The sequence below is a fragment of the Danio rerio genome, chromosome 24 (genome assembly GCF_052040795.2).
Source record: "Danio rerio strain M-AB ecotype USA chromosome 24, GRCz13ab, whole genome shotgun sequence".
Classification (NCBI taxonomy): Eukaryota; Metazoa; Chordata; class Actinopteri; order Cypriniformes; family Danionidae; genus Danio; species Danio rerio.
In genome coordinates, this window is record NC_141044.1 from 27,949,475 (window position 1) to 27,976,817 (window position 27,343).

Below are 27,343 nucleotides of genomic sequence, written 5' to 3' on the forward strand. Positions count from 1 at the left end.
GATTCAATACATTAAAAAATAAGTATATATGCTTGTCATTTCATTCATTTCTTCATTTATTTTCTTTTCCACTTATATACATATTAAGTCATAGTATTAGTCGTAATATTAGTTGTATAATCTTTTATTAGTCGTATTAGTATTAGTTAGTAATATTAGTTCATATTCTTTTCAACAATAGATACAATGCATTAAAATAATAAGTATATATGCCTGTCATTTCATTAATTTCTTAATTCATTTTCTTTTCAGCTTAGTCTCTTTATTAATCTAGGGTCGCCACAGCAGAATGAACCGCCAACTTCCAGCATATGTTTTTAGACAGCAGATGCCCATCCAGCCGCGACCCATCACTAGGAAACATCCACACCTACTCATTCACACACACACTACGGACAATTTTAGCATACCCATTTCACCTGTACCACGTCTTTGAACTTGTGGGGGGAAACCCACGCAAACACAGGGAGAACATGCAAGCTCCACACAGAAATGCCAACTGACTCAGCCGAGACTCGAACCAGCAACCTTCTTGCTGTGAGGGGAACATGCTACCCACTGCGCCACCGCGTCGCCTGCCTGTCATTTCATTTTGTCATTAAATTTAATGACATAACATTTTGTTTATTCATTCATTCCTTCATTTTCTTGTCGGCTTAGTCTCTTTATTAATCCGATGTCGCCACAGCGAAATGAACCGCCAACTTATCCAGCACGTTTTTACGTAGCGGATGCCCTTCCAGCCGCAACCCATCTCTGGGAAACATCCACACATACACATACACGCACATACACTACGGACAATTTAGCCTTCCCAATTCACCTGTACCGCATGTCTTTGGACTGTGGGGGAAACCGGAGCACCCGGAGGAAACCCACGTGAACGTAGGGAGAACATGCAAACTCCACACAAAAACACCAACTGAACCGAGGTTCAAACCAGTGACCCAGCAGCCTTCTTGCTGTGAGGCGACAGCACTACCTACTGCACCACTGCTTCGCCCAACATTTTGTTTAGTTATATCTAATTCTGGTTAATCAAGTTTAGCAAATTAGAACTAATAGTTTTCTAAATAAATGGCTGCTTTTATTTGTATTATATAAAATAAATAAATGTTGCAAATGAATAGTATAATACATAAAATCTATTACAAATTTATTAATATTAATTTTAAAGTAATACATTTATTAATAATTTATTTATAACAAATCTTAAAGTTTCTTTTTATGGTTATTGTGCTCTCAGGTGTACTAGTTTATTTATTATAATTTATATAATATTACACTTATTTAATTTCAGATTTGGTGTGTGTGTGTGTGTGTGTATGTGTGTGTGTGTGTGTGTGTGTGTGTATTTATCTGCATATAGTCTTATTTAATGCATTTTTACGTGTCATTTCCATTTAATATTTTTTGTATTGTAGGAGTAACAAATAAAAAGCATCTGACAAGAGTGGGCGACGCAGTGGCACAGTAGGTAGTGCTGTCGCCTCACAGCAAGAAGCTTGCTGGTTCGAGTCTCGGCTGGGTCAGTTGACGTTTCTTTGTGGAGTTTGTATGTTCTCCCCGCGTTCTCGTGGGTTTCCTCCGGGTGCTCTGGTTTCCTTCACAGTCCAAAGACAGGTGCATTGGGTAGGCTAAATTGTCTGTACTGTATAAGTGTGAATGAGTGTCTATGAATGTTTCCCAGAGATGAATAAATGATACATATGCTGGATAAGTTGGCAGTTCATTCCGCTGTGGCCACCACGGATTAATAAAGGGAATAAATGAATGAATGAAGCAAACAAGTAAAAAAAAAATACTATATATGTGTGTGTTTATTGGACATTAGTAAAACGCATTTGCTTTATATTATAAAACGAAGGCAATTTAAGTAGACAGAACAAAAAGGCAGGTGTTTTCTCTTTAAACTGAAGACAAATAATTATAAAAATTACAGTTATTGAGCGAAACGACACTGACATCTGAACAAACAGGCGAAAAACATTCTCCCAGATAAACCACTTATATTCACACAATTCATACACAACAACAAACGATACATCATCACATCAATAAAGTACATGTGTGATACTTTTTGAAATATAATCTTTTATAAAGTTATTCAAAAACAAATCCACACATGAAAGAATTCAGTCAGTTACACCTACGCATGCCTAGTATATGTGAGTCATACTATGCTCTGATTGGCCAGCTGAGTTGCCTATCCACCATTCTTAACCAGTCATTTTCTCGATAATTCTAGGACCCACCCATTTATGGAAAACCTCAGATTTCATTGGCCAATTCTAAAAATCCAGCCCTCTTTTCCAAGCGACTGCTCCCGAACTGTGGAAAAACACACGGAATACCGCTGGTCTGGATGGCATTAGCATAGCACAGCAAGGACTTATAGAAAATTGTGTTACGCTACAGTTTACACGGTAAGACATTGATTTGCCCTATTAGGTATATTATAACCAACCAAAAGGGCATTTATTGCAACACTGAAACGATGACGCCTAGGCCTTATGCATTGTAAATTAAGTTTGTAGAAAGTTACTCGTTCGTTGTTTGTCTGACATGTCTGACATTCATGTGCTTCAGTGAGAAACAACTAGAAAAATGTGTAGTACCTCAGTGTTTTCTGGCAGATTTCAGTGTCAACAACATCACTATAAACAATGGATGTTTGTCACAAAGTTACTGTTTAGGAAACTGGGAATGGAGTTATGTGAAAAAATGTGAGAGTGACTAATAATCATACGATTTTATGTTAAAACCCACTTTACATGATAGTATTAGTTAAAAATAAAATGTGAAGTTATATAATATCATCAAGATTGGGTTCTAACACAATTTTTTTAGGTTTTGATCTGAAGATGATTATTTATGACAAGCCATATCTATGACTGAAGATACTTCAATCTCAGGATGAGCAGAAACCATAGACGGATTGAAATGGACCTGGTAAATTCATACACATACTTATTTCAGAATATTCAATTCTTTGATGAAATGTATGATCATATTTGTGTCACTCTTAGGCTGTAGGTTCATCATCAAAGCATTATGGGTCATCCAGAAGTATTGTCAGAAGAATTGCCACAAATCTTCCACTGGCGCCTTGTCCTCGTGTACATTTTCAGGTAATAGAAGCTAAATTATTTTATGATTTAAATATATAGATTACAACAGGCTATTAAACCATGTTTGTGCTCTAAACACTCATATATTTGTAATTATTTTGATAGCCTTAGGTGGTCTGTTCATTTTATTCCATTATTATAACCATATTCATTGCAATTTTATTTGTACCTAAAAACTTTTAACACCTTCCATCTCTCAAGGGGTAGTTCACCCAAAACCAAAATATTGTTCAAAGTGGCGTCTCGCAATTTAGTTCTTAAAGTGTTTCGGTGCCTTCATACCTTCCATTAACTTTCATTTCCAGTTCCACATATCCTCATTTCTGTCCTCTTCTGTTTTGATTACATTAGTGTGCTGACCATAAACACTCATGAATCACGGGATGGGTTTCAGCTCGTATCTAATCCAACCTTTTCCTTCAGTCTAACCTTTACAATGAAAGTATGATGTCTTTAAATCCACCTTGAAACTTTTATTTCTGTCTGTTTTCTCTTCTCTGCCCTTCCTTCCAGCTGTCCTGTATGTCAGGAATGCAGCATGTCTGCTTTAGGTCAGTTCTCCGGTTCATTTTTGAAAAATGTTGGCCAAAACCGCTTTAAAATAAAAGCTTATAGTCAATATTTTTAATAAATAAAGCTTGCCATTAATTATGTACAATTTATAAAAAGCTGATTGACATTGTAATGTTCTAAATGTTTATGTCATTAAACACTAGATGAACATTTAAACTGGTTTTCCTGGTGATATTTACGTTACAGTGGCTGTGAAAACATATGCTGCTTGCTCTGTTGTTGTAGTTGTTGAAATGCTTCCAGTGTTTGTGTGTGTGTTTGTCTTTAGACTTGTAAAGTGCCCTAAAGGCAGGTGTTGTAATTATTAACTGTCCTTTTAACTGTCTTCGGGTCGCGTAGCTTCATCCGTTCGCTTCAGGAGCGAGTTTCCTCAACAGCCCAAATGGGCCAAACGTGGCCACGCTCGCTGACGTTGCCTGGATCGACAGAGAAGAGAGCGATGGTCCTGGGAGAATCAGGTGAAAAACATTTCAAAGTTCTAAAACATAAATGTGGATGTGAAGTTGGTATCATGTTTGTATCTGTATGTTTTACAGGTGTGAGGCAGATTCAGGTTTGGTTTTTCGCACCCAGGAACGGCGGCCCCTGAGACGTCAGCGGTCATTACCCAGCCTTCACCAGGTTGAACCTGCGCAACAGAGCCAGACTGTTATCAATGATGAAGCTATTCAGAAGATCAGCGTTCTGGAGACGGAGCTGGCCAAACTAAGAGCGCAAATCGCACAGATTGTCCAGGCACAGGAGCAAAGTGCTCAGTCCACAGGTTAGCTGCCGTGTTACTTTACTATTGTTAATATTACAGCATTGATACATTTTTTATTTCTAGTTTTAGTGCTTTTAAAATTATTTCGATAATGATTTTCTAAAATTAACCATTGTTTCTTTTGCTCTGTATATATGACAAGTTAACGCTTAAGAAAACATACACTTCATTTAACATGGACTCATAGACATCGACTATATACTATATAACTGCAGGTTAACTATGTTTATATATATATATATATATATATATATAAACTGATAAAAGCTATTAGTTACTAGATAATTAGTTTTAGTTTATTTAGTTTACTAGTTAAGAGTTTTTAGTAACTAATAACTTTAAACTTTCAGAATTTGACTGTTCTTAATAATACAGTAATGTGCACCTTTTGTAAAGCTGCTTTGAAACAAGTATTGTGAGAAGCGCTATACAAATAAACTTGAATTTAATAAAAAAAAAAAAACATTTTAAATGTGTCAGTCCAAAATTTGTGACATTTCACAAATTTTGTGAGACTTGCTAGAAGGTGGCACCCACTTCCGAATCATCATTTTAACACCACATGCAATTGTGAAATATATAAACTTCCAATTGTGTTGCATTACATTCTGAAAAAGTAAGCTAGTTTAAACAGTTGCAGGTTTTAAACTAAGAATTTTCAGGCTTATATCTCAATTCTAAGAAAAGTAGAAATGCAGGTGGAAATGTGGGTTTATATCCAACTCTTGACTATTTTTCATGTAATTCTGTATTTTTCTCAATTATAAGCACGTTTATCTCACAGTACGGTCTTAATAGATAGCAAATGTGAGTTTGTAGCATGCAGTTTTAAAGAAAAAAGGTCAGATTGTTTGTGCAAATGTAAATTGCAATTGTGAGTAGAAAAATAAATATCTTTTTCCTCTTTTTTTTTTTTTTTTTTTTTTAAGGTCGAAATGGGATTTCATTGTATAATGTTGTGCAAGTATAAATTCCATGGTTATGAAATTCATAAATAATGAAGCAATTTGCATGATGAAACTCAGAAATATTATTAAACTTGAATGGAGCCGACTTAATTAATTAATTTTTTTGCATGATTATTAAACAACAAGCACAAACTATTCTATAGCGACTCACTCGTTTTCATTTACTCCAACTATTAGTGAACCAATTGTGGAGATGGTTTCACCTTTAACCTGCAGTCACTCAGATGCATGAGAATGCATCAAACCAAAAATGCAAGCTCATGCAACAAGTTTCGCAGTTCGCTGCGGTGCAGAGTTTAAGCTCGGTGAACTCTGACCTGCGAAATCGCATCTAGTGACTCCGTAGGACCAATCAAAGATCAAAACATGACCACTCTGGACATAAATGTATTATATGGACCAATCGCTTGCTTTTTAATCATCTAATCATCTTGTTGAATCCCATCCCTTTCCGCAGCGCAGTACGACAGAATTTCGCATTGCTCAAACTCTAGTGTGACCTCAGCATCAGTCATGCACAATGTGTGCTTGCGTATTTAAAAAAAATACTGGTCTCAAAATTATATTTAATTTCTAAATGCATGGATCAGGGTTCAAACTCGATCCTGGCAAGCCGGTGTCTTGCAGTTTAGCACCAACTTGCTTCAACACATCTAGTTTATCTAGTAAGAGCTTGATTAGCTGTTTCAGATGTACTTGATTAGCATTGGAGCTAAACTCTTCAGGACACCGGCTATCCAGGACAGAGTTTGGACACCCCTGGTATAGATTTAAAAAATGATATAGCAATTTACAAATATTTACATTGATATCAGTAGTTTTTACTGCTAAAATTACTATTTTGTAATTTTTTCAGCTCCAGCACCAGGTGGTCCTCCTGTACCTCCACCAATGGTTCCAGTTCCTCCTCCACCACCACCACCTCCTCCGTGTCCCACTCCCAGCATGCAGAGAAGCTATTCCGCCATTGACCTCATTCGAGAGCGGCGTGGAAAAAAGGCTGAGCAGAACACTGTACTGGACTCGGCCCCCAAAAAGCCAGAGCTTCCCAACATGCTTGATGTGCTGAAAGATATGGGCAAAGTCAAGCTGCGCTCAGTTAAGAGGCAAGTGTGTTTCTGTGGATTATGAAAACAAGGCTTCTTTTTAACACTTACCAAATAAGTGTTCATTTATTCTTTCCTTCACAGCCATCAAGAGGATGGAAATGTGAAAGCCAAACCTGTTGAACCCACAGATGCAGCGGCAATGATCGCAGAAGCCCTGAAACGCAAGTTTGCTCACCGATATCGAAATGACAGCGAATGTGATGGCACTTTTACCTTCACTGCTTTTGAGAATAAACCCCATGTGGAAACACCGCTGGTAGGTGAAGTCACTTTTAAAAATCGTATCTGATGTATATTGTCTTATTGCAGTATAATTATCTTTTGCAGTTTGGACAGCACATGCTGAAGTCGACTGGAAGGAGGAAAATGCATTAGGATGGAGTTACTCATCTTAATGGGTAAAAACCTGACGACTCTTCATTTTGAAACACCGGCTAACTTTTTCTGTTAGCTCTTAAAATAATGTTTGTGAACATGCCAAACGCTACACTGTCGATCTGGTTTCTCAATTGAACATCTTTGTATTTTTTGCACTTTAAATAGTACAATACCAGTACATCTCGTACCACAGCCAGTTCCATCATTAACGCCAGTTCCATAATTGTTGGGTTTTATGATATTATGTTTGTGGTTTTAGTTGGATTTAAGCTCAAAAGTGCAGGTATTTGACCCTCTTTTCTGAAGGGATGATGCTGAACGAGAGCACCAGAGTTTTAAATCAGTCATTTTGTGTGTATTTTAACACTTGTTTGTACGATTCATAGCTGCTGGAAAATCACTTTATTTTAACATCAGCCTTTTTATAATGTTGTGAACATAAATAGTGCATAGATGGTGCTTTCAGTGGTATTTGCTGACTACTGTCGAGAGCTAATTTAAAAAGCCTTTTTTTAGGTTGTAATTTATTATTTGGCAACATTTCTATTATGTGGTTTAAACCCGTTTAGCAAATCACTTGAATAATGTAGTTTTGTGTCATTTGAAATACTATCTAACATATTTAAGGCTGCTAAAGTCTGTTGTTTTTTAAAGGGATAGTTCACCCAAAATTGAAAATATGCTGTTTAAATCATTTAGTCTCAGGCTGTAGGCAAATTGGTTTCTTCAGTAAAACATTAAATATGATTTTTAGCTGAAAATGAGGTCGCAGGTCATTGTCTACCAAAACTTGAGTCAAAAAGCATATAGAGGGAAAACCAAACTGTGGCTCCTGATTCATTTATGAGACTGCATAAGTGATGGATCCTGCATTTTATAAATCACCAAGCCCATTGATTTCAGCTAATAGTCATTTTTATCGTTCTACTAAAGAAAATAAGTCACAAGGCTAACTGTGTTAAAAGCAATTTCTTTTTGTTGTTGTTGCTTGTGAACTTTCTGTTGATGGTGTGACAGTGTTTGTACCTTTTAAAGGTTTGTTCTTTTGCACATTGTGCAGCAGAAGCATTATATTGCAATATAGGATTTCTCATTTCAACAGTGTATACTGGAACTAATGGCCAGCATGTAGAAGCATTACCTCAGAATAAAAGGTACACTACCGGTCAAGGTTGGGGTCAGTTTTTTTTTTTTTTTTTTTTAAGAAAATTATTCTGTTCATCAACATGGCATTTATTAAACATTAAATTTGTTCATTTTAAATAACTGCTTATTGTATACACTTTCAAATGAAAATATAACTCCAGTCATTATTGCTATTATCAATAATAATAAGTATTATTAGAGTAATTTCGGAAGGATTGTGTGACTCTAAAGCTGAAAATATATCTTTAAAATGACTGGAATAAATGATTAAATTATCTAAACTACTTTTAAACAGTAACTTTATAGTGCAATAACACTTCACAATTTTACAAGTTGTATTTTTGCTGAAATTATTGCAGCTTGGGTGAGCAAGCTAAGTTTATTTCAAAACATTAAAATATCATACTGTCCCCAAAATTGACCAGTAGTGTAATTTTTTTGTATCTCATGAATAGATTTGTTTTGTATTAAATTATGATTAAAATGGGCTGATTTCATTACACTACAGAACCGTTGAATGGACTTTTAATTTGTTGAATAAACCAACTAGTGTAACGAAGTTTGTGTGTTCCATTTGGGCCACAGAACAGCATGAGTTCATGCCATCCGGTAGAGAAACATTTTGTGAAGTTTTATTCATCAAAAATGCAACTGCAACAGGTATGTATCAAAAAGGTTATACGGCAAAGCCTTTACAAAATGGCTTGACACATAGGTCGTCTCCCCAAAATGGCTGTTACAACAAACTGTAAACAGTTTTTTTTTTTTCTTCTTAAATCAACAGTCTTACAGCACTTACAACAAAAATACAAATCACCTAAAATAAAGCACCTCTTCTCTTTTCCCAACATCAAGAGAAGCACAAAAAAAAAACCTGTCCAATTATGTACAGAATCCAAAACGATACACAAAAATGGAATGTTCAATGTTAAAAATCAACTCAATAAACCAAATCTCCTCCATACTAAAACAAAAAAACCCAAAACACTCCACGACAAAAAGGCAAAGGGTCAGACAGTGCACTAAATGGACAATGTGATGAGTTTTAAAATGAAAACGACAGCTGGTTTGGTCACTTAGCTTTGTGCATAGTTTTAAGGCATTGTGTTGCAGTCTTCCGAAGAGACGAGAGTGGCTTCGACACATTCTGAGATCTTTCTTTACAAAATACAGAAGAGAAAGACAGAGAAAAGAGAGAGTGTGGGCTACCTACAAAAGGCACCTTTACTTCCACGTTTCTCCAAAGAAGCAGGTCGGTGAAACCCTGAGCAAAATCCACAGAGAGTCTTGTTGAGCTACACGAGATTCCTTCTTCCATGCTCCAAAGGGTTCATCATCTCTGCCACCTTTCACTGCGCGACGTTCCTTCAAAAACTGGGGGGGGGAAACGGTCTGAAATACAAGAAAGAGATGCAATGGAGAACGAATGGCGGGTTTTCAGTCCGACAGATTTCGTTGATCATCAGCAGTAGGCTTCCAAACAAAAATGTACAAGTGGTTCTTCACATCTGTGCTTCGAAGGCAATAAATCACAGAACTAACATGATTCGTATAGAAAAAAACGACGTGTGTAAACAGTCTTCAGAGGCAGCAAAAGGACTGGGCTCTTCACATTTTGTACACAAGGAGGAAGATTGATTTGCAGAAGCACTAGCGCACACAAACGCACTCGCAATGCATTCACACATCGTCTCTCTTTTTGTTGATGCGGTTGTCTTATAAATACTCAAGGTGACTTTCAGAGCAATTCAATGTTTCGAAATGGCACTTTAAAGCCACAGGAGGGGGGATTCATCCAACCCCATTTTCCCTTACAGTCTTTATTCAAAGCATCATTGAATTAGTAACGCCCAAAAATAAGGTTAAATAAATACATCACAATAATTAAAAGAAGGAAGAAAACAAACGAAAAACTTGCAGCAGTAGCCAAATGAGGTATCTATGTATTGCTGTATGTCGAAGGGGAAATGAGAGAGTTTTAAAACGAAATAAATTAAATCAAATGAAGAGAAGAGGAGAATGATCAGTGGTTGTTTTTTTTGGGGGGGGACGGGCGGCGCTGTGTGTGTTTGGCTGAGGGCAGTGGAGGTGTCATGACTCTGGGCTTCCCTGAGTTAAGGCTCTTGAACTGGGCTCTTCTGAGGATCGAGCTGGATCCGATTCTCCGTCCTCCGAGCTGCCCGACGCTTCGGGCTCCATGGTGCTCCAGCTGGCCTTGTTCAGGCCCAGGTGGCCGAGCATCGTCTGAGAGAGCCGCGTGTCTGAAAAACGAGCCCACTCAGCGAACAGAGGCTCCACTACGTACGTCATGAAACCTGGTGGCAGAGAGAGAATCTTAAATGATTACAAAAGATTTATAAATATGCACACACATCTAATCTACAAACAGTTAAGGGTGAAATTAATTACATATAAAATGTTTATTTATAAAAATATATTCAGGTGCTGTTTGGGAGACATTTTTACTGTATATTAATGTTTAATTTCTTTCAGTTTAGCTTTAGATTTAAAAAGAAAAAAAAAGCATTTTAAGGTCAATAAGACTTTACTACAGATTTTTTTCAATCACTTAGATTGACATTCTCCCTTTGTACATGTCATTAGAGGGGGAAATCTCCACCCCTTAGTGACATTAGGTGCATTCATCATGAAGCACGGCTGCAGCCGGCAATCAACAAGATTAGCTGAGCGCAGGCGGAGTTGAAAACAGAGCAGTCAAGCCGGACACTTCGGTGCTTTAAAGGTTCAGGACACCCCGGAGAACTTTTTTTTTGTATTAACAAGTGTGTGTGTGTTGAGCATCAGTTAAGACAATGTTAGCACCTGTCAGCTTTAATTGTGGGGAAAACTGGATAATTTTGAGCTTTTGTCAGCTAATTTCAGCTTCCGGTTTTAAAATGATTTTTGGGGCGGGATCAAAATCAGCGACGTAGAGCAGAACTGCAAGTGCAATGATGACGCGTCGGTTTCTCATTATTATTCATAGCAGAGTTTTCTTATCCTATGAGAAGAGCCGGCTGCTTAATTATTCATGAGACCTGCCAGTGTCAAGCCCGAGCTGAGAGACACGGAAACCACGGCACAGTATTTAGCCGTTCATGAAGGCTCATATGCGTTTGTTTCCATCATCCACGGGGTTTGTTGCATGTTTTCTCCGCGATCTTGTCAGAGCCGATCATACAGCAAAGCTGTGTGCGTGCTGCTAGCATTTTTGTCCGGAGAGCAGCACGAGAATCAGAGAATGGCGGACGCTGTCTTTCATCAGGAGTTCGTTCACATTCAGACACATCGCCGTGCTGCTGTGTTTGCCTAAATCCTCCAGATTACCAGCAGGGTTAATGGTTAAAATAGACGGGTCAGGAGACCTGCTGCACTGAGTCTGCTGGATACGGGGATTGAGGGAGAAGTCCTCATTTATAGTGTTTACATGAACACACATCTTTATAATGATATAAATTGTTGTTGTCTGTATATGAAATTACAAATAACAAATGTAGCAGGGCATTAAATCACTGTTCATTTCTTTGCATTTTAACTTTGTAAACTATAAACTCATGCGTCTCCTCTTTGTGTCTCATTTTGTGAGCTATAACTGACAACAGCAGTTATTCGCTCCCCTTCTCCCCTGCTGGCCACGCCCACTCCTGCCCGATGCTCGCGGAGCTCCACGCCCATTAATCATGCATCTTTTGAAAAATTTCTGAAGTAGACTTTAACCGAAAGAGGGGGGTGTCATGGCCCTTTAAAGTTGCTGCAATCCTGATGACCGATCACATGGCGTCACCATTTATTTATTTATTGCAATAACAACAAAAGATTTACATTACAAATAAAACAAAATACAGTCTTTACAAACTATAGTTATTTTTAAACAAGGGAATTATGAATTAAATTTAAGTAGCCTATATAACAAACACACAAGAAGGGGAAAACGAGAGGGCACAAAATAAGAATAATATCCATGAATAGGCTTAATAAACAAAACAATAAGCACAAATTTCAGGAGTTGAAACATCACTCTTTAGGCTACTACACGCTGAATGGGATGTCAATACTGTTCCAGTTTTTTGAATATGCTAAAAAGGGGTTTACATTTATATAAAAAACTAAAACAAGGTGTTTTGATTAAATCCTAAACAATGATAATGATTATTTTAGATAATGAAAGCATTTTTAAAAAGCACTTTAATCCGAAAAACATTAAACAAAAGAAGCTAAATAAATGTTCCACACTTTTAAGTAGAAATTTCCCAAAAAGAGCAGCTACATCAATGTCCCTTTTAAAACATCTGCATAAACGGCTTGACAGGAAAAACATTTTTTTTTTTTTAAATCATGTATTTTTAAATTAAATAAAATATTTTTGAACTTAATTTGTTAAGAAATCTTTATGGGGGTGTCAGGATCAATAATGATAATTAGTTTATTACAAGTCTGTAAGACTTATTTGAGTTAATATTCAGGTTATTTACTAAAATATATCACTTATATTGTTTATGGAGCTGAATATAGTAATCTGTGTAAATAGGCAGAATAAACCTATGCAAAAAATCTAGTCATTATGAACAAATTATTCAACAAAAGATGATAAGCGTGATGTGCACAAGGGTATGAAAAGTTTGTTTGTTTCAAAATTTGTGAGATGGAAGTTGTCCAATAATAAACCCGAAAAACACATGGTTGTTGTCATTTTGGTAGTTACAGTCAATTGTGTAATATCGTTGTCATCATCGCTCTCCAGATGCTGCACCGGCTGAATCAATCGTCTGATTTCGGAGCAATGTGGCGGTACTTTGATGCCACATGTGACAGTCATGTGGGGTCTGCGCAGTATCAATCCGGACAAAATTTCTAACCGGCATGCACTGCTTTAGGACAGATTTCGATCGGTCTGTGCAGCACTGAATGAAGTCGAATGCACCGATTCTCTCCCTCATTACTATAGACAGCCCTGAGTGAGAAGCAGCCATCCGCCATTAGAGTTTTCACCTGCTGAAGATAATGTCAGCGACTAATAGGTTTATAGTCTCCATAGACTTCCTTCTTCTGAGATACTTTTCACATTTTCAGTTTTTCACAGAGATTACATTAGTCCTGTTTAAATCTGCCTCTATGCTGATGATGAGAGCTCCGCCCTCTTTTGAAAAGAGCACAATCTCATTTGAATTTACAGCGAGTGCCACCAAAATGACACTGTGGATCAAAGTTTAAAAAAGTTCTAAAACATTATTTGTGTAATATTTTGTGCTGAAACGTCACATACACACTCTAAGGACATCAGAGACTTATTTGACATCTTGCAAAAAGGGGGAAAATAGGTCCCCTGTCATGGAGGAAAGCAATAGAAAAGCAAATATCTAATTGACACTTATAAACAAGGATGTTCTTACCGATTTGAACACTGGCTATGGTGTTGGCTTCACTATCACACAGTGGACTGATTTCAAGTTTAAGCTTCTTCTCAATGTCACCTAAATGAGAAAATGAAAGTATTCTGATGAACTGGACACATAAAATAACATAAAATAGGCATCATCCGCTGATCTGGAGTACCTTGATGGAAGAACTCCTCTGTGACTTTTTCACTCCACTGTTTGCTGAGCTCCCACGGTCGACACGGGTTACAGATATCAGCACACTTCAGCGCCATCTGGAAACAGCAATAACACACGTCAATTACCAATGCCTCACAGCCCTGATCCACTTAAAGGGATAGTACACCCAAAAATGTCAATGTTAGCATTCTGTCACCCTCAAATGGTTCTAAACTTTTAGGAATTTCTTTCTTCTGTTGAACACACAACAAGAAATTTTGAAAAATGTTGGGAAAAAGCATTGACATCCAGAGTAGGAACAAATAAAATACGATGGAAATCGATGGCAGTTTTTTTTAACATTCTTCAAAATATTGGTGTTCAACAGAAGAAATTAAATTAAACTGGTTTGGAATAAGTGGAGGATGAGCTATTGATGACAGATTTTTCATTTTTGGGTGAACTATACCTTTAAAAACAGGACCTTTATTCATATAAACTGAACATTCCAGTGAAGAAAAAAGAGCTAAACTAAATAATATAAAAAAATAAATGAAATATTATTGTAAAAAAGGTGCTTGTTTTCACTGCTCACTTTATATAAAAAAAATACAATAATCGCTACCTGATTCCTTCAAAACAACTTCATACATAATTAACTTACTAATAAACATAAAAAATAGAATTTAATCAATTTAGTTATTAAAAAGCCACATAAATAGTTTTTCTTATTTCTTAATTCATACTGAGTTCCAGATTTGCACCTGCAGAACGAAGTGTCGATGAGAAGCGTTTCCTAAATTCAGGTCGTTCTCGTCCAGATGTGTCCTGAAGCGGGACAGGTACTCATTCTGTCGGCTGATATCTGTGGCCAGAATCAGGGATCCCAGCTGCCTCTCAATACTCAAGCTGTCAAGACACAAAGATTCAAGTCAGCCAACCATAGCCGAGGTCATTCACATACACAAGTCTTATAAGAAAATATGGGAGCCTTAACTAATATTAACTAGAGGACTCTGTAAAATAATTGTAAAAATTCTAATTCTAACTAATAATAATAATATCACGCTTTAGACCATTTAGCCTAGCAAACAACTACGGTCCACAGGGTAGTTCTGCTCTTCTTCTTGGCTTTGTGGCTGTTCATGAAAACGATGAGCTCAGATCGACCATGGCTCATTATTATATGTATATATTATTACGGTGTAATGTCTCGGCTGCGTTTTTAAAAATGGCGAATCCTTTGTTTTCATTTTCCTGGCTTGTTGCACGAGTGAGTGAAGAATCTCTGTAAACTAATAGCATTCACCTGCGCGTCTAGCCCTGCCTTTTGGTAACCTTTTTTTATGCTAGGTATCCTTCCGAAAGGGTGTAAAAGCGCACCGAATTGTACCGCACCACTCAGTGGAAATGGGCCATAATATTTTTTATTATTACTATCGATATTACTACTACTACTACTATCAGTAATAATAATAAAACTAAGTAGAATAGTTATTATTATTACTATCGATACTACTAACACTAATAGTAATAATACTATTCATTGTTATATTATTAATATCACTACTACATAAGAATATACTGCCAATAAGAATAACAATACTACTAGTAATAATAACTTTTGTTGTTGTTACTACTACTACTACTACTAATAATAATAATACTAAGTAGAATATTTATTATTCCTAATCAAGACTACTACTACTACTACTATTAATAATTATACTAAGTAGAATAATATTAATTATTACTATTGATAATACTAAAACAACTACTACTAAAAATAATAATATAATAATTAATTATATTAATAATAATAAATATTTATTATTACTACTATCGATACTACTAATACTAAACACACTAATAGAAATAATAATATTTGTTATATTATGATTATTACTACTACATAAGCTTATACTGCTAATAGAATAATTACTATTGTTGTTACTACTACTATAAATAATAACAATACTAATTATTATACTTTTTATTATTAATATTAAAAGTACCTTGAATAAATTATAAATTGATCATGCATTTTAAAGTTAAATAACAATTATAATAAAGTATATTTAAACATATTACAAATATTGCTTAAATTTCTTTTCATTATTTTGACTCAGTAATTTCTTTTCTTCTTATTAAAGAATTTTGACAAATATATCACTATAAGAGACAGTCAACCTTTTTTATTTTATTATAAAAAATGTCGAAATAACACATTTGTGCAAAAGGCAGCTTAAACAAAAATAAAAAGCCCCAGAGTCTGACCTGTCCTCAGCAGGAAGATGAGAAAAGAGTTCGGTCTCTCTGAGCAAACCTACTGCTGACCTCCAGTGATGATTCTCCAGAACTGAGGTATTCTACAAACACACACAAAACATCACACTCATCCACACCATCCCACATACAAACACACTTCTTCACCAACGTTCCTCTAAATCTCTCACCCGGTACAAAGCTGCAAGGTAATGGTTGGTTTTGATGAGGAAAGGCTGGTTGACTCCAGGATGGTCCAGGTCGTGTGTGGCCGCCGCCAGCAGCCCTAAGAGGATGTCGAATGAAGTGAGGGACTGGGCGAGCTGTGGACAAACACACAGACAGAGCCAAAGAGGGAATAAGTGCAGAAGAGTTCATTGTAAGGTAATTATGTGTCATACCAGCTGTAATCACACCTTGGGTTCTCTCAGGTAACAGTGCATGGCCTGGGTGACATCAGCAGCATGAACTGCATTATGGTAAGGGTTCTGATTGTGGTAGTCTTCTTGAACCAGAACTAAAAAAACAAATAATAAAAGTATTTTAATAAGCAAGACATTTTGACATTATAAAAGTCTTTCTGTTGTTGAAAATACAGATTTCTTTCTAATGCTGCGTTCACACCATACGTGGAAGAAGCGTTAAGCGCAAGTGATTAGCCCCTTTCACGCAGTGATACTGGTAAATATCTGGAAAATTTCCAGAACGACTTTATCAGTAAATTAAAAAAAGAACTGTTCACACAGGCAAGGACGCTATGGAATATTTCCAGAAAAGATTATTCTAACATCCATTCAAAAATACCGGTCAATTCTAACATCATTAACCAGAAGTTACCTCTAAACGGCGGCGCTTGTATTTGTAAACATTTGACTACATTACAAACTCTGCGGATGGATGAGTTTTGTGAACAACTTCAAAGAAAACATATGGAGGAACACTTTCGCATGTCGAGATGTACATAACATGTGTGTGCTGGCGCTCACCGGCTGCTTTACGTGCACACGCATCAGAGCTCTAAGGTAAACAAACAAATCATAAGCATATTAATCGATCATTTTTTACACAGTTGGCATTAAGAAGGAACAGAAATGTTACCGAGATTGTTACAACATTTCTTTCCAGAAAATTGCCGGTAGGAATTTACCAGTAGTCACACATACAGACCTTTCCAAAATATTGCCAGTAATTTTCCAGAAAGGTCTGTATGTGTTAAAGAGGCTATTTACATGTTAAGTCGATGCAAACACGCGAATAGACATCCTGCGTTGCGAATGACGTGATTCACATTAAGTGGACTCAGGCATGGCTCCAAAAGAATTTATGCTGTTTTTCAGTCTTCCTTTAGCACATAAACACTACTACTCTCTCAATAAAATAAATGTTATCCATTTAGCAATAAAGCTAGTCATCGGGCAGACAAAAGCTCTGCCCATGACACAAATCATCTGCATCTGTTGTGAAGTGAATTTGACGCGTGAATGAATCGGATTTGATGCACGAATGAAGCGAGTAAACTAAAAATGTTCACGCTTCTATTCACGCGTGAATAGCGTCATTTATCCACGCATACTGCGTCTGGTGTGAACACAACATTAGAACATAAACTTTACCGATATAATTATTGAAAGATCTAAGAAATACAAATCCATAGTATTATATATACACAGCACTTCCATTTTGCAAAAGGACAAAAAAAACATAAAATATTTATATATACACATTTATTTAGTGTTAATTAAGTTCTATTATTTCTGAGATTAGAAACAATTATTAACTAATACATAAATAACAAATGAGCACACATATACAATGATTATAAAATAGATTTGATTTCCATTCTTCTTCCAATTAGTAGATAAAGTTGGATAAACAATACAACAATGATAATTGTAATAATGAAAAACACTTGCCTAGAAATCGCCGCACTTTAACCATGTCTAACTGGAAGAGCTCGATGAGGCCGTACTGGCTCAGCAAATGAAATGTCAAGAAGACGAGACTGTTTCCTTAAAAACAATCATCAACACAAAAGAAATGAGAACTTTGAGCAAAGCGATACTTTACCCTCAACAGTGCACATGAAGGACTCTACCAGCAGGTGGCAGCATTGACCACAACCATTAAAAGCATTTTAAAGTAGAAGGAAAACAAACACAAACAAACATAAGTTGCGTCCCAAATGACATACTTTACACTTATACACTCAGCCATGTACTATACACACACATAGACTAGTTCATATATACAAGTGGGGACTCAAACAATGATTTTTCCAACTGTATATTCTATCCCTCTACATCAACCCTTAAAGGAAATGATCTGTATTATCAAAACTGTTCATTCAATTTGTCACCCCGGGCTGTTACACAAGTCCCCATGAGCCTGTGTGCATTCAGATTTAATTTCTTGCAGTGATATAAAAACAAGTACTCAAAGTTTAGTTTAATGTCCTTCTAAGGACTTTTCATAAGCATTTTTATCCTTTATAAACTTTACGTTATATCCTTTTCCTCCAAAACAACCCCTTACCGTTTTAAAAATACTTTATTTTGTTTGATTTTTAACCTTGTTTACCTATAGAGACCTCAATTAAGTCCCCATGAGTCTGTGTGCATTTACGTTTAAGTCCCCATTGGGATATAAACACATGCGCGCACACACACACACACACACACACACACACACACACACACACACACACACACACACACACACACACACACACACACACACACACACACACACACACACACACACACACACACACACACACACACACAGAATAGTGTTGAGAATCAAAATATTTACCATTTGTAAGTCGGTCAAAGAGGAAAATGTCAAAATTCCAGCTTCCAACCTTTTCAAGCATACACTGAGAAAAATCGACAAAAAAAATGAACAACTGCTTTCAAAAGTACACAACAAACACAGAGTATAGAATGCTTTGAGAATGTATGTGTGTGTGTGTGTGTGTGTGTGTGTGTGTGTGTGTGTGTGTGTCTGTGTGTGTGTCTGTGTCCACACCTTGGCCTGACCGCAGTAGTCCTCATCCAGGATGTGGAGGGGGTTGAGGTGTGGCGCTCCTCTCAGCAGACGGGACGAGAGCAGGTGTCGCTGGAAACTGAAGAGCCTCCGGATCCTCCGAGCTGGAATCGACCCTGCTGACTCAGCACGTGCTGCACACACAAACATGAGAAGGAAAAACATGGGAAATCCATAAATGCAACATGCTGGAATTAATCAGTCTGCTCACAAATTAAGCATTAGTTATTTTCAAATAACATGATTTTGAAATAAGCTTCCTCATTGGAGATCCTGCTGTTTTAAAGTTCGGTTGTTATTGATGCCACTGGGCTTCAGTTAACGTCATGCCTGACTGAAGCACATTCATTTTACCACAATACAAACACACAACTGATTTTTGTAACTTTCTGCATTTGATCAAATACTGTAATGATTAAATTTACAGCTTGCTAATTTGGTCATTTAGTAAAAACCGAGCATTCCTGTTACATGAAGGCCCTGATATACTTACAGTAATGTGAACACCATTTCAAGCTAAATCAGACCGACATAAGTTTGTTACAGGAATTCAAAACAGCTTTCCAAAGAAAACCTTTCAGAAAAAGTTTGCTCTGGCTGATTAACACTGTCAAGCTACCGTTGGTCCATAGTGATGACAAGTGAACATTCAAGAGCTGATTCATAGTTGCGACTGAAGTTGTTATTCTAACAGAAAGTGAAAGTGCTTTCTTAAATGCTGCTTACTGCCATTAGCCAGTTTTATGTTTGTTCGCTACTAAGAGTTTTATTTACATATTCATTGAATTGGATGTAAATACTTAAAGAATTTACAAATTCTTCAAAATATAAGTAAACAAAGAAATTCATACATGTTTGGAACCCCCTAAAAATCAGAAACAATGGGTAAATTTTAACAGTTCTGGTTTTGTTAACAAAAATTTGATGTTCACTAAAAGTGTACCAATGTAAAGTTATTAAAATTATCATAAAGTTGAGATGCACTGAAATAAAAATTCTACACGAGCGGAAATTTGAGTTACTTTGAACATTGACAGCAGCATGGGGCAAGCTAGTCAGCAATGCTCAATACTCTTGTGCTCTGGTCGGTGCAGCAACAAACCTTGCCTAGCATAAGCCTTTGAAATGAATAGGTTTCATAGCACAGCACTTTCCACATCCAGTGTGAAATCTACTGCACACCGCACAGTAATGATAGGTGGAGGTAGAGTGAAACAGCATAGCCTTTTTTGGCTCATATTTTTAGACTTGAAAATCAAAAATGCCATTTTCAGCTGATAATCTGTGAGACGAAAACTCCAAGAAGTCCTTGCTACAGTCTGTATAATAATGACATACTGGACCAGGTCCAATGTGTAGTGAACATTGTACCACACGGAGTCTTGCACGGGTCCTATTTGGTAAACCTGCATGCGCAATAATTAAAAGAACAACTGACAGCAGCACTAATATCATTCCGTACCCAACCCTACCCGTTTGACATACACACCGCAACCCACACCACACCCGGATGAGCCGTAGATGTGCATGTACTTATTTACTTTTGCAACAAGCAATAATTTAACAAGAAAAAAAATGTAAAAACATATCATACCCTCAAAATGTTACAGGTCTGTGACGATTACATAATCATATTACATAAAAGTTTTGTTGTCGGAACCTTTATATTATTCTATCAGCAATTAATTAAATTAAACATCACATGCCCATCTAAAAAGCTAAGCTAATAGCTACTAGTTTAAAATATTGGAACACTCTTGGTTGTCTCTCTTGAAACTCTGCAACATGCTAGAAGCTAAGCTATCATTAAAGCTTAAGTGTTATGCAGGAAAGAGACTGGTAGCACCATGATGAGCTTAAATCTTTATTCAAGTTGTGATCAGAGCATAGAGCTGATTCCTCGTTGTCCATCAGTTGGCGCACGATTGATAACTGGACCCATCATCCGCCCTCAATTTTTTATTACCGACCCACACCCAAACCACAAATGACACTTGAATAATTATTCCACACATTACATCAAATATTAGTGGTTAACCCAACGGCTACCCGCCCGGTTGCAGGACTGTTGTTCCACCCACACCCATACTACTGTGACAGTTGGGTTTAGGGTTGGTGTAGGCAATCATCCATTAGGTAGTGGACCTGGTCCAGTATGTCATCTAGTATTCAGGGCTGCAGCAAGGACTGTCTTAAAATTTCGGTGACTCCCAAAATATTCTATCAATGCCTTAAAATGTCTAGGAACAAAACTGGATAATTTCTTAAAGATAATAGTTCTTATTTTGGGTAAATGGCTGCGTTTGTTTTGTTGCTTTCAAACATCGAAATCACTTGATAGAAATTAACCTGTACACTTTTAAATGGCAAGCAATGAGTGCAAATGCTGGGTCTTATTACTTACAGTGCAAAGTGCGGAAATCGATGCCCAGGTATGGGTGCGAGCCTCTTCGTTCAGGTTCAAAGCCTACCTGACTTCTCACTCTCACATCTCCTAGAAGGCATCAACACACAAGTCCTCAAGAGATTTGTTAGCAAACGCAACGTGCGGCAGGTAGCAGCGGGACATAGAGGCGACAGACATAGACACACACCGCCGATGGACAGGGAAAGGGGAGGACAGGAGACAGACCATGCATCGCCATGCCAGAGGGACTTATGCATTAGTATTCAGACGGCTAGGAGCAAAAGAGGACGCATGGAAGAAAGACAAGCTTGTGCTTCAGCCCAGGACAGAATGGAGAGGAAATCAGAGGGACTTCAACGAGGCTGGCCAAAGCTCTAAAGTCACACATCTGTTAAAAAGTCATTCAATAGGCCTTTTCATCAAACTCTGGCTGTGTATGTGAAAGTGTGTATTTGCATGGAGAGGGAGCGGGAGGAGGGGGGGACGCTTGAACTTTTTCTGAGTAATGGCAGCCTCCAACATGTCAGTCACTACTGATTGGAGTTCATGTGCAATAAAAAAAAAAAGTAGTCAACGTGTAGATAAGTCAATAAACAAATAATAAAACAGCCTCCCACCAGTACATTTACTTACTTGAAAACAGCTGTTTGAATATTACACAAGCCCCTATCAAAATACCAAAACTGTGAATTACAATTACATAAAAAACACTATTGAAATGAATTGAAAAAGACAGACATGAGCTTCAAAATGAAGCAACCAAAAAAACAAAACATTATAGATTTGGATCGACCATACAAGAGTGTAGCACAATGTAACACATGCAACAAGCGTATCAGACAAAAAAAAAAAAAATCAAAATAAATATAGACTGAAGCTATTCGGACATGCAGAAGTAAAGCCGCCGAGTCGAGAAAAAAAAGCAAGACCACATCCAAATTATAAAACCAAAAAGTGCGCTCTAAATGTCCTGGTCTTTCGCTCATTTGTGTTTGCCGCCAAACCTCTCGAAAAACGCAACTCCACAAATACCATCAGAAGATATCTGAACGTAAGAAAATGCCACTGATTAGACTGTGCCCACTGATGCAGGTCTTTAAGGAGGAATGGTGTGGAAGAGTTATTAAAGGGAAAGGCCGTGAAAGCGAGTGAGCGGGTTTGGTCTCTCCTGGTGAGATGTGCTGGTTCATACCTGGTGTAAACACGAATGAGGATTTGATTGTTTTGTTTGTCACAGCTTCAAAACAAAACAAAAAAAAGAAATTACGAACAAATATTAGGTCAGCGTTAGCTTTACTGGGTTTTTTTTTGTTGGCTACATGCTTGTTTAGAAAGTGATGTTACTGAACGTGTAGAAACTCCAGGTTGTTATAATGTTCTAGCTTATACATGGTACAGTGACAAAGGAAAGCAGTAGTGATACTTAGATGTGATGAGATTGTGTAAATGCCAAAACGATTTGAAGAACAAAACACCAAAGACGATAACTACATTAGTATCCACACTATAGCTATTATTTGATTTATTAAAAATGCAATGCCGTTTTGGTGGATGAGTTCTGATTGGCTGACGATTTGGTTGTTGTTATGGTGTGGACTCTGCTATTCTTTTAAATAAAATATAGTTTTTGAGGAACTTTATCTCATTTATTGTAGTCATCATCCTTGGTGAGGACAGGTCGCTAATGTACTCATACGTGAAAGCAACCCTATTCTGGGACGAGTCATTACGCTGTGTAAAAATTCTGAAAGCATAGATCTGGGGCCTCATGTATAAAATGCGTAGATTGTTACTAGATTGTTAGATTGTATTTCAATACTACTCATTATGGTGATACTTGGAGAGACTTTTTTTTTTTCTGAGGTGGTACTTGATAAAAAAGGTTTGAAATCGCTGATATAAAGGCTTCCAGCCTCCAGCGCGGTGACTGAAGCTCTGCACAAGACTTTTGGCCAGCGGAGAAATTAAAATGGTCGTGCCCAACTGAGTCTGGGTCTCTCAAGGTTTTTTTTCTTCACTCTCCTATCAAGTTTTTTTCGCTCTCCGCTGTCCTCACTGGCTCGCATGGTTCAGGATTAGTAGAGCTATGCATCGATGAATTTGCTCTTCAGTGTTTTCAGTGTCTTTCAGTGTCTCTCAGTAATGATTTTAAATCACACTGAACTGAGCTAAACTGAACTGAACTGAACTTAAACACTAAAAACTGAACTACACCGTTCCAGTTACTATGACCATTTATGTGAAGCTGCTTTGACAATCTACATTGTAAAAGCGCTATACAAATAAAGCTGAATTGAATTGAATAAACAATATAGTTTATTATTTAGCCACAGCTACTCTCCAACATGCTCTTTTACATTACTAGTTAAACAGTAGGAAAATGATTGGCTCTTTTGTGCTTGAAACACTGTTAATCAAATGTATTTGATTCTTTTGCAAATTGCTGTAGTGTGCAAGATTTTTTTCTTTCCAATGCATCTATCTATTAATGTCAGGTATGCAAAAGAAGATATACTGAAGAATGTTGGAAACCTTTAACAATCAATTCCCATAGTATTTGCTCTTCCTATTTTAAAAGTCAATGATTAAAGTTTCACAACATTCTTCAAATCATTATTTCTCAACCATGTTCCTGGAAGATTAGCAGCACTGCATGTTTTGGATGTCTCCTTTGTCACACCCGTTTCAGGCCTTTCAGGGCGTGCTCACTCAAGGTTGGACGATGTCAACCAATTTGGCATCATATGATGTCTAATGTGAAATATTGCGATGGAATATGGCATCGTTGGCATAGGCGGTGGAGAACTAATTATTTATGAATAATTAATTATTTAATAACACGTTAATTATTTTTGTAGCCATCAGTTTCAACTACTTGACCTGCATGGTCTTTGATTTACCCATAGCCAAATCATAAATAAATAAAGATAAGTTGCACACAAATTACCACCTGTCAACCTCTGTACTGACACTGACACGTTACCTGATAGATTAAAAAGACAGAAAAGTCGTTAGATAGAGACCAGATTAATTAAATATCACATTTAACAATCCAGTGGTACATCTTTGATAAACTGTCCGACGTGCACTGCTCTCTGGGGTTTTGTGCTCAAAGCACCCACTGACTGTCTGGGGCTCAGACGCACACACTCGCTGCAGCACAATAGAAAGTGTGTGTGTGTGTGTGTGTGCGTGTGTGTGTGTGTGGAGGGGGGGTTCTTGTGATGTGCGTTTTAAAGGTACATAAAGGAGAGCTTTTAAGTAATGCTAGATGAAACGCCAGTGTTGACGTGGATCGTTTTCGTTCTAAATGCCATTTTAAAACTAAGACATATTAGTGTAAACGGGGCCAAAGTGTGTATTTTTCGCGAGCAAGTTGCTGCTGCAACAGGGGTGGGGTGGGGCAGAGAATTGCGATGCTGGCTCAGCATCGTGGTGTCTATCGGCCATCGGTGATGGAAGATGGCATCGTCTATCGACCCAACTCACACTAGGTACAGTTGCCTTAACAGTGCTGAAGTGCACTTGCCCCCGATGGCCTGCACTCATACTGCATTTTGCCTTCTGAGCTAGAGCACGCCTGTCATCAATGATGCAACTGTTCAGTTTAATAGGACGAGAAGCGCTCTTGCTCAGCACAGTGGACATTGCTTTAGTTTGTTTTATTTTAGTTTTTCGTTTTTCACAGTCAAATATTTTGCCAAACAGATCTACCACTTTTGACGCTAATAAATTATCGTAAAAGTCCTCATGTCGCACATATTAGGAGTTTTGCTGAAGGTGCAGTGAGGGATTTGCATCTTTTAAACTATGACAGTTTGCGTTCGTTGAGAAGTTAAAATGATTAATAAATCCATATTAAATAGTCCCTTAAACTTGACATTGCGTCTTCAGTTTTGCAATCAGCCACTTTTTGAGCCGCGCTGTGACACATCTCTTTCAACCGGGCCAGGGCCGGCCAACTAAAATGTGCCTGAGCCCAACTCAGAGCATTCACACTTGTCAAACGAATCGGTAAAATGCGCCCGGGCAAGGTTCGCATACCCTAGTTTGAGTGCACCCTCAGTCTCTGCTAATGAGCTGATGATCTGAATCAGGTGTGTTTGGTTAAAGAGACAAGGAAAATAGGCAGAGCTTATGGTCCTCCAGGAACATGGTTGAGACACACTGCTTTGAATTACATTCCTTTGCAATCAATAGAATAATAATAATAATAATAAATTTAAACTGGTTTGAAACAGACTAAATAACAGTATCATTAAAATTAGTCTTCGTGAAGTTTCATTTAAAAAATAAAAACAGAAAACATAAACCTAAACTGCCCACTAGATTAATCTGACATGACTCTGCTTTGGTTTGCTCATACGCAACATTTAAACATTAGGCCCTTTCAGATCATTCTGAACATGCGTTCCTACGAAGTCAAAGGGTTACCGTTAAAACCCAAAAAGGTCCCTGAGGTCAATAATCAGGCCAAGTCGGGGGCTTGATAAGTATTGAATCAAAGGAAATTTCAGGGAAATGCTAAGCAATTCCCAGTTGAGAAATGACTTAAGCTGTGGATGCAATGAAGAGATTATCAGAGGCTTTTTGACTGATGGTTGAGGCTCTCCATCCCCTCTGTTACACAATCTGTTGTATAATGTGCTGCGCTTGGTAACTTCCAGTGCGGAGTGCTACATCTAGCCTGTGTGTCTGTATTTGTTTACAGGTTGGGTGTGTGTGTGCGTATGTTGTGTGTGTGTTAAGCAGGGAAGATGGTGCTTACCTAGCATGCGAATATACAGAGCGGTTTGATCAGAGCTGTCATAGGAGATTGCTCCACGTCTCTGCGGGGGAAGAGATGCAGACAAACATCAGTATTTGCATTTACTCAAACAAGCGGGAAAAAAACAACAACTCACATATAAGCCAAATGCTCAGCCGTGTTTATTCAAATAAGGCCCAGACAACACCACAAAAAAAACCAGCATGTATTTGTTTTTATCGTTTATATTATTTTAGCATGTTTTATTTATATATATATATATATATATATATATATATATATATATATATATATATATATATATATATATATATATATATATATATATATATATATATTTATATATATTTGTGTGTGTGTGTGTGTGTGTTAACTTTTTAAAGAGAGGGAAAAACTAAATTCTGTAGGTACACCAATGTACAAATTCAAACTTCCTAATTTAAAGAGGTATGGTCACATATACAGTTAAAGTCAGAATAATTACATTTTATACATTTTCCCCCAATTTACTGTTACAAAAGGAAGATTTTTTTCAAACTTTTTAAACAATAGTTTTAATAACTCATTCCTAAAACTGATTTGGTTTAGGGTGACAGTTGGCATTTCTGAATGCCTTTCTGAAAACTTTCTGAAAGTCTGGTTTCCCCCACAGTCCAAAGACATGTGGTACAGGTAAACTGAATAAACTAAATTGTCCGTGATGTATCATTTTAGCATCTATATCGAAATGTGCTCATCCGAAATAATCACGTCGCAAAACTGTGTTCTGTCTAAATTATAGTTGACCAGGAGCTACAGAATTGCATTTAATCACTAAATTTCCATGGGATTTATATGATGTGCGCAAAAAACATTGCTTACTTAGAATTTTTGTTGTTTCTAGTCCAAATATCAACATTTTAAAGAAAAAACTATTATTTCACTTACCCCTTAATTATTTCACTTTCACTTAATTTCCTTAAAACAAGCAAAAACACTCTTTTGAAGGAACTCTTAAAGAAGAAACTCTTATTTCTTTTCTTTTGACAGTGAAAATGAATTTTTTTTTTAGATATTTGGACTGGAAACAAGACAAAGTAAGAAAATATTTTTTTTTGGTATCAAAATTAATTGTTTCATAGATGCAGATGTGTACAATTCTGTATCGGTTCAGTAATGATCAGAACCAGTAATTTTTAATGCTCCAACTACTTAAAAACAGATAACTGTGCACAATTCACTGCTTGTTTGGGAGGTACATCAAATCCCAGCAAGGA

The 27,343-nt window shown here is 37.0% G+C and overlaps 2 protein-coding genes across 52 annotated transcripts in view; one reads left to right on the forward strand and one right to left on the reverse strand.

The window, feature by feature from the left end:
• The first annotated feature begins 2,335 nt into the window (after window positions 1–2,335).
• mtfr1 (mitochondrial fission regulator 1) lies at window positions 2,336–8,627 on the forward strand. 2 transcript variants are annotated; one of them, XM_087308560.1, is made up of 9 exons: window positions 2,336–2,426; window positions 2,590–2,614; window positions 2,851–2,952; window positions 3,030–3,131; window positions 4,044–4,162; window positions 4,241–4,467; window positions 6,292–6,541; window positions 6,626–6,800; window positions 6,872–8,627. In XM_087308560.1, exons 3-9 carry the CDS (start codon window positions 2,917–2,919, stop codon window positions 6,917–6,919), a joined length of 957 nt encoding a protein of 318 aa, XP_087164686.1. In that variant the 5' UTR covers window positions 2,336–2,426; window positions 2,590–2,614; window positions 2,851–2,916; the 3' UTR covers window positions 6,920–8,627.
• A 1-nt stretch (window position 8,628) lies between these two features.
• pde7a (phosphodiesterase 7A) overlaps window positions 8,629–27,343 on the reverse strand; it is a 97,645-nt gene continuing 78,930 nt past the window's right edge. For 9 of the 50 annotated variants that reach the window (XM_087308038.1, XM_087308032.1, XM_087308024.1 and 6 more), the window contains 13 exons: window positions 26,088–26,148; window positions 22,512–22,556; window positions 21,317–21,406; window positions 18,895–19,046; window positions 18,679–18,742; window positions 17,781–17,876; window positions 16,284–16,384; window positions 16,059–16,190; window positions 15,880–15,971; window positions 14,367–14,511; window positions 13,622–13,718; window positions 13,459–13,539; window positions 8,629–10,383 (listed from right to left, as the gene is read on the reverse strand). In XM_087308038.1, the coding sequence (XP_087164164.1) occupies window positions 10,160–10,383; window positions 13,459–13,539; window positions 13,622–13,718; window positions 14,367–14,511; window positions 15,880–15,971; window positions 16,059–16,190; window positions 16,284–16,384; window positions 17,781–17,876; window positions 18,679–18,742; window positions 18,895–19,046; window positions 21,317–21,406; window positions 22,512–22,556; window positions 26,088–26,148 (1,380 nt within the window). In that variant the 3' untranslated portion in view covers window positions 8,629–10,159. 50 annotated transcript variants of the gene reach the window in all.